The sequence below is a fragment of the Gekko japonicus genome, unplaced genomic scaffold (assembly GCF_001447785.1).
Source record: "Gekko japonicus isolate JY-2015 unplaced genomic scaffold, Gekko_japonicus_V1.1 scaffold2017, whole genome shotgun sequence".
NCBI classification, from domain to species: domain Eukaryota; kingdom Metazoa; phylum Chordata; class Lepidosauria; order Squamata; family Gekkonidae; genus Gekko; species Gekko japonicus.
In genome coordinates this window covers 108,017-117,499 of record NW_015163662.1, presented here as the reverse complement: position 1 = coordinate 117,499, position 9,483 = coordinate 108,017, and the positions used below count along the sequence as shown (strand labels likewise).

Sequence of the window (9,483 nt, the reverse complement as noted above, 5' to 3'; positions counted from 1 at the left end):
AGCAGCCGGGTGGGTGGGTGGGTGGGTGGGAGAGGGAGGCCGCCGAGGGAGGAGGAGGAGGAGTCGAGCACTTCCCTGCCTGAGTCACTGCCCACCTCTTCGGGCAGCCTGTGACGCCATCCCTACAGCTAAAGGTCAAGGTTTCCCTTCCTCCAAAGCCAGTCGCATCCTCTAGCGGGCAGTGCTCGCTTCCTTTTCCAAGCCCAAGAGCCAGCGCTGTCCGGACACGTCTCCGTGCTCATGTGGCCGGCCCAAGGAACACGGACGCTGTCACCTTCCCCACCGAAGCGGTCCCTGTTGATCTCCTTGCAATCTCTTGCTTTCCAACTGCTAGGTTGGCAGGAGCTGGGGCCAGAGACACAGGAGCTCACTCGGTCAGGCGGCACACTCCGGTCTGGGACTGCAGAACTACAGACCTTCCAGTCTGCAGCTCAGCGTCTTAACCTCTGAGCCACCGTGGCCCCTCTACTGCTACAGAGAGGCCAACGTGGCTGTCTTGATTTATCTCCAAGGAAATAAAGGACTGCTCTGCAGAGGCCGGCCCTGGCCATGCACCTCTGGACCTCTCGTGCCTTGGGAACCCTACAGGGTTGCCCCAAGTCAGCTGCGGCTGGACGGCCCTTTCCACACACAGCAGGTGACTGAAAGACCTGTCTCTGCCAGGGACCCTGGAGAGCGGCTGCCTGCCTGAGTGGGCAGTACTGGCCTTGATGGCCTGATTCAGCGTAAGAGAGCCTCCTGTGTGTCCTGCCTGGGATCCAGAAAACCGACCATCTTCAACGTGGTCTCTGTGCTTCACACTCTAGTGCGCACGCGCTGGATCGATCGGTGCTGATTGGGATCGCTACTTGACCCACTCCATTCATAGGTTGAGATCCCCACAGAAGTCTAGACCTTCAGCTTCCTCCTATAGTCGATCCGTCCCACCATACTCTGGAACCAAGTTGTCCACTCAATCCTCTGGTCACTCCAAACCCTGTCGTTCCTGTCGTCCAACCGAAACCAGTACCTTTTCAACAGGACACTTCAGTCCACACACCACAACAAGACTCCTCTGACTTCATGGAAGAAGACTCAGATACGGAGGCTTCTGAGGCTCATACCTCTCCAGACCATACATCTCCCAACCAAGATGTTGCGGAGGACTTACCTGTATCTCCATCGGACAACCTTACCTCTTACATTGATCTAGTCAAGAGAAGTTTGAGTCCCCACTCCTCCACTTGCACCTGCTGACGTGACCTTGGGTCAGTCACAAGCTCTGGCACAGCTGTCCTTGAAAAAGAGCAGTTTGTGGCAGAGTTCTCTCAGCCCCACCCACCTCACAGGGTGTCTGTTGTGGGGAGGGGAAGGGAGAGGAGTTTGTGAGCCGCTCTGAGACTCCAAGTGAAGGGCGGGGTATAAATCCAATCTCTTCTTCTTCTTCTTCTTCTTTAGGTCTCTCTGTCGTCTAACAACACCCACAGGCGACAGATTCTGTTTACGACATAGTTCAGCTTGATACCTTGTCCACCTTGGCATTGCCCATGTCCTCAGTACTACTTCAGGCAGCAAAATCACCATGGCTCAAACCTTCATCTGCTCCTGTGTCCACAAGGAGATTGGATCACATGTACAGAGTCCAAGAGTCAGATGCCGAATTCCTCTTCTCTCACCCACAACCTAACTCAATGGTGATAACCTCCTCCTCCAAATCTAAAAGAATGCATTCCGCTCCTTCGGATAAGGAGGGTAAGAAATTGGATGCCTTTGGCAGGCGCTTCTACTCTATAGGAGCATTAGGAGTCAAGGCCTCTAAACTACCTAGCCTGTATGAATCGATATCAGTATACTCTCTGGGAACGGTTCTCAGAACTTCTTACCCACCTCCCAGACGACAAACTTCAGGCGACCAGAGTCATCCAAAAAGAAGAGGAGGAGGAGGAGGAGGAGATTGGATTTATACCCCGCCCTTCACTTGGAGTCTCAGAGCGGCTTACAAATTCCTTTCCCTTCCCCTCCCCACAACCTGTGAGGTGGGTGGGGCTGAGAGAGCTCTGACACAAACTGCTCTTTTTCAAGGACAGCTGTGCCAGAGCTTGTGACTGACCCAAGGTCACATCAGCAGGTGCAAGTGGAGGAGTGGGGACTCAAACCCAGTTCTCCCAGATTAGAGTCTGCGCACTTAACCACTACACTAAAAGAAGGCATGGTGTTGGCAAAACAACAGCTCAACACTACCAAACATGTCCTTGAAGCATCTTCACGAACAATGGCGTCTGCAATAGCTCTCAGAAGACATTCCTGGCTCCGCAACACTAACCTCCCGTTAGACACTAGGTCTTATGTGGAAGACCTTCCCTTCGATGGCCTGGGTCTCTTTAATGCCAATACTGATTCTACTCTGCAGGAGTTGGATAAGAGTATAAAGGCATCTCGAGCTCTGGGGGTCTCGTCCTCTTCAAGACAACAATACCGTCCTCGCACCTGGTTGAGATCCTGGCAGAGGCGTACCCCAACTCATCAGTCTCCAGACACACGATGGAGACCAAGAATGCCCTCAGGAGGCCAAAAACCTGCCTTCCAAAAACCATAATTCGGCTCCGGAAAACAAGCTTCCCGCACCAAACAGGCCAAACCCTCCAAACAGGGTTTTTGACTTCCCAGTCACTGAGTCAGCTCAAACCCATCTGTCACCCTTCCTTTAAAATTGGCGTCACATCACCTCGGATGAACAGAGAACTCTGTGATGTGCTAAGGGAGATGTGCTAAGGGAGAAAAGGGAAACATTTAAGAAATGGAGGCAAGTGTGTCTGCGAGATGCCAGGCACTTTAGGTGATGGGCCCACTGTTGGGTGAACATGGAGAAACTCTGACAGAGGACAGAGAGAAAGCAGAAAGGCTCAATCCCTATTCTGCCTCAGTTGGAGAACCGCACTCTCAGAGAGCCGTTGTCGATGGCATTTCATCTGACTGGAGGGAGGTGTCCAGTGAGGCACCACAGGGCTTGGTTCTGGGCCTGGTACTTTTCAATATTTTTATAAGTGATCGAGTTGAGGGTGTGGAGGGGCTATTTATTAAATTTGGAGATGGCACCAAATTGGGAGCAGCAGCAAACACACCGGATGACAGAGACAGAATTCAACGAGATCTGAACACACTAGAAAAGTGGGCAGATTTGAACAAGATGCAATTTAACAAGGATAAGTGCCAAGTTCTGCATCTGGGTAATAAAAATGAGGAACACGTATACTGGATGGGGGATACGCTTCTGGGTAGCAGTGTGTGTGAACAAGATCTTGGGGTACGGGTGGGGACCGTAAGTTAAATTTGAGTGACCAGTGTTATGCAGCGACAAAAAAGACTAATGCAGTCTTGGAGTGTATCAATCAATCAATCAATTTCTACAGTCCTTAGACCAGTCATACAATTGGGGTGTATCAACAGAGGCATAACATCCAGATCACAAGATGTCATAGTCATGCTGTCCACTGCATTGGTCAGGCCGCACCTGGAGTATTGCGTGCAGTTCTGGAGGCCTCACTTCAGAAAAAGATGTGGACAGAATGGAGCGGGTGCAGAAGACAGTGACAAGGATGATCGGGGGCCTGGAGACCAAGCCCTGTGAGGAAAGGCTGAGGGACTTGGGAATGTTGAGTCTGGAGAAGAGGAGGTGGAGGGGGGACATGATTGCTCCCTTTAAGTATCTGAAGGGCAGGGAGCTGTTCCTGTTGGCAGCAGAGGACAGGACTCGCAATAATGGGTTTTAATTAAAGGTGGGAAGGTACTAGCTGGATATTAAGGAAATTTTTTTTTGACAGTAAGAATACTTCAGCAGTGGAATGGGCTGCCTCGGGAGGTGGTGAGCTCCCCCTCACTGGCAGTCTTGAAGCAGCGTCTGGACAAACACTTGCCAGGGATGCTCTAGGCTGGTCCTGTACTGAGCTGGGGGCTGGACTAGATGGCCTGTATGGTCCCTTCCAACTCTGTGAGATTCTATGGTTGATTCAGGACCTGGGTCTAAAATTTTCCACATGTTGTCCCAGTCCAGTCAGAGAGGCTAAACGCTGAGAGGTTCTTAAAGGAAGATGTTTGTCTCCGTCCTGACCCACAGGGCTTCACTCCAGCCATGAAGAACAGATACCATTCCTTATTTAAGGGACTCTTCAGTTACTTTTCTATTTAAAAAAGAAAACACGTCTGTTGGCTTTTGACTTAGCAGTGCTTCTGCTCACTTTGAACCAGCTGTCTCTAGTGCTGCACTGCTCTCTTTATTCCTGATGTCTATTTGGTCTTTCTTGCTTTCCAGTGCTTGTTTCAGGAGCTGGTGTCTTTCCCGTCTGAAGAGCCTGGTGTGGCAGTGGATTCTCAGCATGGGGTGACCTTGAGGGTCAACAGCACGATGGAACGCAAAGAGCTTTGTAGGTGGGTACCTCTTCTTAAGTTCATATGCACAGAAGTAACTCATTTGACAGTTGCTGTCAGGGGAGATGTTCCTAAGGCTGCACTACAGTTATTTCTGCTGAACGTATAAACTTGGCTTGTTATCCCTGCTTGGTCCTCACATCTGCTAAAAGGACTTCATTATGTTATGTGCTAATTTGCTGTTCACCCTCTATCTATATGTATGGACTGATAACTTCCATTTCAGTGTATCTAAGAAAGTGAGCGTGCAAAAGTTCATATAACCTTGAATAAAACTTTGTTGGTCTTAAAGGTGCCACTGGACTCAGTTTTGTTCTACTGCTTCAGACCAACATGGCTGACCAGCTGAATCTACAGTTAATTCTGTTAGTGATGTTCTAGATTTGTAAGACAACCCTGGAAGGACTGAATTTGTGGGAAAATTTGATAGTAGTTGGATATTCAGAACTTGCAATGGATATTTGTTCACTGGAGAGGAGGCATATTCTTTCTATGTTAAAATCTTTATTTCTAAAGGGAAAGGTAAACAGGAAATCTACAAAACAACAAACACTTAAGACTACATCCTTACTGTTAAAAGTATAACAACAGTCTGACTACAGTCCTTAGACCAGTCACACAGTTGGTAATGGAGATTCTTCTTTCTTCTTGATTTCAACCAAAAGACTTATGGAATGTAATCATGTGTTCCTTAAGAGAAGGAAAGGAAGTAAGAAGTACCCTATTGAGTGTCTCATCCTTACTCTTCACCATATACACAAAAGTATATTTTGTTTTGCTTTCAGTAAAAGTCACAAAGTGTTTGTTCCCGCTACAAGATGGCACTAATGGGCCAACAAGGTCACTGTACACAGTCTCTAGGAGCTCATTATGAGTAATGGACTTGCCAGAGTACTTTGGAGCAGTTCCTTTTGCTTTGAGACATGTGTCACATCTCTCCTTTGCCTTGTCACAACTTGCAGCAGAAATTCCACACTCCTTTAACAACTTTTCAACACTCTGCATCCCACGATGTGTGAACTTCAAATGCCATGCATATAAGAACCATTGCTAGTTGGATAAACTTGTCTCTCATCAGCATCAACAACTTCTGAGTCTCCACTAACATCCACAAGATAATGAAATCCATTTCTCTCCTCTACTTCTAATTCAATTCCAGACATTTCACCAACAATCTTACTTCCTTTCCTTCTCTTAAGGAGCACATGATTACATTCCATAAGTCTTTTGGTTGAAATCAAATTATGGGCTGCTTCAGGAATCAGAGCCACATTCTTTAATTTAACATCCATCACTTCTCCAGTTGTAGTGAGGAGTTTGATTGACACTGTCCCAACACCCTCTATATTAAGAGGTTCTTTATTGGCTTGATAAACCTTGGGTCTATTTTCAGTTCACAAAACAAGTCCTGATATTTGCAAATGTGTGTACAGGATCCAGAGTCTACTAAAAATACATATGTACAGATATAAAAGGGAAAAGAAAGTTGAATGTTTTAAATGTGGTGAAAATCATTATGCCAGAGACTGTGAATTTAAAAATTATGGCAAACAAAGGCCTACTGGTCCACGTGGTCACACTGAAAGAGCGTCACCTGGTGGAAGAGGAAATCACAGCAACCACGGTGGTTTTAGTCCTCAGTCAAAGGAAAATGCACTGAGCTTGATCCTTTTGCAAATTCAAATTCAAATAACTTTTATTGGCATAGAATATTAAAGCATTTCCCAATAATACAATCCAAGAGAAATTATAAAATAGATAGTCGTGGGTATGTCAGGCCTAACTCAAGTTGTCACAAGTTAGATTTGACCATACAAAAGATGCCTGAATCATAAAATAAACTGGCATTCCAAACTTTTAAACTTAAGTTTTTTAACTTATAAATTAAGAATCATTAATATGATCAGGGTTACTCTTCCGTTTTATAAAACAATGGAGAAACTTAGCGGTCAGTTCAATGATCTCCAGATCTCGTGAAGCAAGGAGAAATTGTACCTTGATTCTATCCGATTGGCCTGCTACCATCCTAAGGGGGGCTTCTATACACTCCACTCGAATGTCATTTAACAATTTACAGTGTAAGAGTACGTGCTCAACAGTTTCTATTTCACTTCTGTTACATCCACAGAACCTGATTGAATAAGGAATTTGCTTATATCTCCCCTCAAGAATAGCAGAGGGGAGAACATTAAGACGGGCCAACAAATAAGCTCTACACATTTGCGGTGAAGTCTTCTTGAACAAAGACAGTAGACAAAAGACTTTCCAGCATGTGGATTCCCTACCCAGGTTTTTCCTCAGACCTCCCTTTAGTTATGAATAAGACACTTACCGACTTAGAACAAGAGGACCATCTTGAATTATGTAGTAATGCCCAAAGGAAATGTGCACCCTCTCTCTGGGGACTGAGCATTCCATCTTTTCCAGTGCTTCCAGATTATTTAAAATTCTTAGCTATTCCAACCTTTTGAAGACTTTTCTTCTTAGCTAGACACCCCTTAATGAATTATTTGGCAGATTCTCAGATAGTCCAATTGAACAGAGTCTGCCCGTGTGGAAATGCGAAGATGGAAACACCCATTTTTTATTCAGTTGTGATTTATATTCTACTATAAGATCTTCTTTTATTTCCGCATTGATTTCACAGTTTCCAGTCTGTTCACAGTTACCATTTATTATATTTGCTACCTGGCAAAGAAAAGGCTGTTACCATATCCATAACTTGTTATTTAACTGCTGCCTTGAAGATTTGTCTAAAGGTATAATTATTTGCATACAGGTGCTCTTTTTGCACTGGAATAAAGTTGATCTAACTCAGCTATGTACAAGTTACCTAGCTGTAGCATGTTCCTCAGAGCATGTGGAGAGTTCCTTGCAGTAACAAGATGTTGGTGGAGTCTTTACCCCCTACCCAACCTCCTGTGGACCCCAGTTTCCTCTAAAGACAGAAGACAAGAGGAAATACCAAATGTCCAGACATTTATAGACCAGCCCCCTCTGTAAGAGTAACAAGCTGATTTAGCCAGTCCCATGCAAAATTCCCATCTCTGATGTCAGAAGCTACTGTTGCCTATAAGAAAATTAGTAAATGATGGTCCCACTCCACCAAGTAGGTGTTAATGATTATGACTTCTATGACAAACAGGTGGTCTGGCAAAAACTGGGCTGGTCCTTTGTACAAAAAAGATTACGTCTGGCAGGATAGCCCCATGTGGAATGGAAATGAATGTAAACCCCAGGGGGTCCAGGATCCCAGATGCTCTCTCGGTGGCACTATTGAGCCCTTGTAAGGTTTTCGGGTTTCCGTCACACCAGTCTATAGAGAAACTGGATTTGTCATAGGAAGGAAGGCAGAAAACCTGGAGAGGTGAAGGTACTGCTGGAGAAATTAAATGGGGATATAAATAGAATGATAGAAGGAAACAGACAGACAGATTGAGAAGAAGACGAAGATGTTTAGGAGACAGAGATAGTAAGGAGGTGATGGTGGAAAGTTCTGTCAAGTCGTAGCTGCCTTGTGGCTACCCAGTGGGTTTCCAAGGCAAGAGACATTCCAGGGTGGTTTTCCATTGCCTGCCTCCACCCTGGTGTTCCTTGGAGGCCTCCCATCCACTTACTAGCAAGGGCCGACCCTGATTAGCTTTCGAGATCTGGCCGGAAAATGGAGAGAGGCCGTTGATTAGCTCAGGCGCAAGGCTTAAAAACAGACTTTGCAGTACAAAAGCCGTAAAATATGGCATCTTATCCATAACTGATCCATCGCTCTCCTCAAGCCTCTGGCAAAAGGGTTTCTGAAAGAGCCATGCCAGGTTGCTCCGTCCTTCCCTGGCTCTTGGGACACTTGTCCTGTCGTCCTGGAAGGAAGAGGACCTGCCCCGCCCCGCCCCACCCCAGCGTCGGCCGTTCTCCAGTCAGAGGCAGAGCAGCTCTGGCAGCGGCTCTTTGGCTGTCACGACCTTAAATGGTCAGTCATACCGTCTCAGCCTAACCTACCTCACAGGGTTGTTGGGAGGATAAAATGGCAAAGACAAGATTATATAAGCCACTTTGGGTCTCCATTGGGGAGAAGGGTTGGATGTAAATGAAACAAATGAATTAAAGGCCTGAGTGGAAATATAATTTTTTTGAATGGGGGGGGTATAATTTGCTTGCTGTTATTGTAAATGGGTATAAGCATGAGGCAAAGTAAAACATACAGGAGCATTAAAATATTAGCTGTTCCTTTCCCACTAATGGGAACCCTGGAATGTCATTGCCTCGTAGAGGAGGGAGGCGGAGGGGTGGGAGGGAAGAGGTGTCAGCAAGCTGCCATTGTGTTCTGTGTTTCTTGTACGCTTGTACAGTTCATCCCCCCCCCCTGCCTGCTAGCCTGTATTTTATTTTGCTGTAATGCTAAGCCGAACATCTGGAGGACGTGGTGTAGGAGGAGAGCTTGAATGCTAGCTTGTTGCCTTTAGAGCCTGGGAACTGCACCTGTATTATGTCTGGAGATAGTAGTGTTCCCAGGGATTGAGCGTGCAACCGTTTCCCTTTACCCGCCAGCGGGAAAGTGATCCATTGGTTCGGTACCTGGTTCAAATCCCTTTATTATACTTGCCCTGGCTGTTTGTACCCATTCCTAACAAAGGACTTGTTTGAGTATCTTTCCAAAGCTTTGAAATAAATTTTGCTTTTCTGAAACGTGGATTTATTCTCGATGCTTGGGGATCCAACATATTGTTAGGAATCCCATTTCATCTCTTTGAGATGAGCCATCCCAAACCAGAGGTAGGCAAGTCACCATATTGTCAGTACACAGGTTTGCCACCCAGCTGTCTACCTGCCTAAGGATCCAATCACCAACTACCAAGAGCCCCCCTCCCTCCCTGCCCAGGGATGGTTCTTTGGTGTGAAAGGATACCCATTCACCAGCTGAACAAGAGGTTCCTTCTGAGGGCACATTCCCCTTATCCTCAGTGTGCTGCCCTGTTTCCTCTCAACCCTCATGCTCCCTGATAGTGGTGGGGCTGCCATTTTCAGAGTGAGACATACCTAACAAGTCCCCAAGAGTGTTCTCCATGTGCCTAACCGACTGTTTCT

General features: G+C 46.4%; 1 protein-coding gene across 1 annotated transcript in view; it reads left to right on the top strand.

The window, feature by feature from the left end:
- Positions 1-4,294: 4,294 nt before the first annotated feature.
- HGSNAT (heparan-alpha-glucosaminide N-acetyltransferase) overlaps positions 4,295-9,483 on the top strand; it is a 59,315-nt gene continuing 54,126 nt past the window's right edge. The window contains exon 1 of the mRNA XM_015407730.1: positions 4,295-4,404. Coding sequence (XP_015263216.1) covers positions 4,382-4,404 — 23 coding nt within the window. The 5' untranslated portion in view covers positions 4,295-4,381. The remainder of the gene's footprint in view (positions 4,405-9,483) is intronic.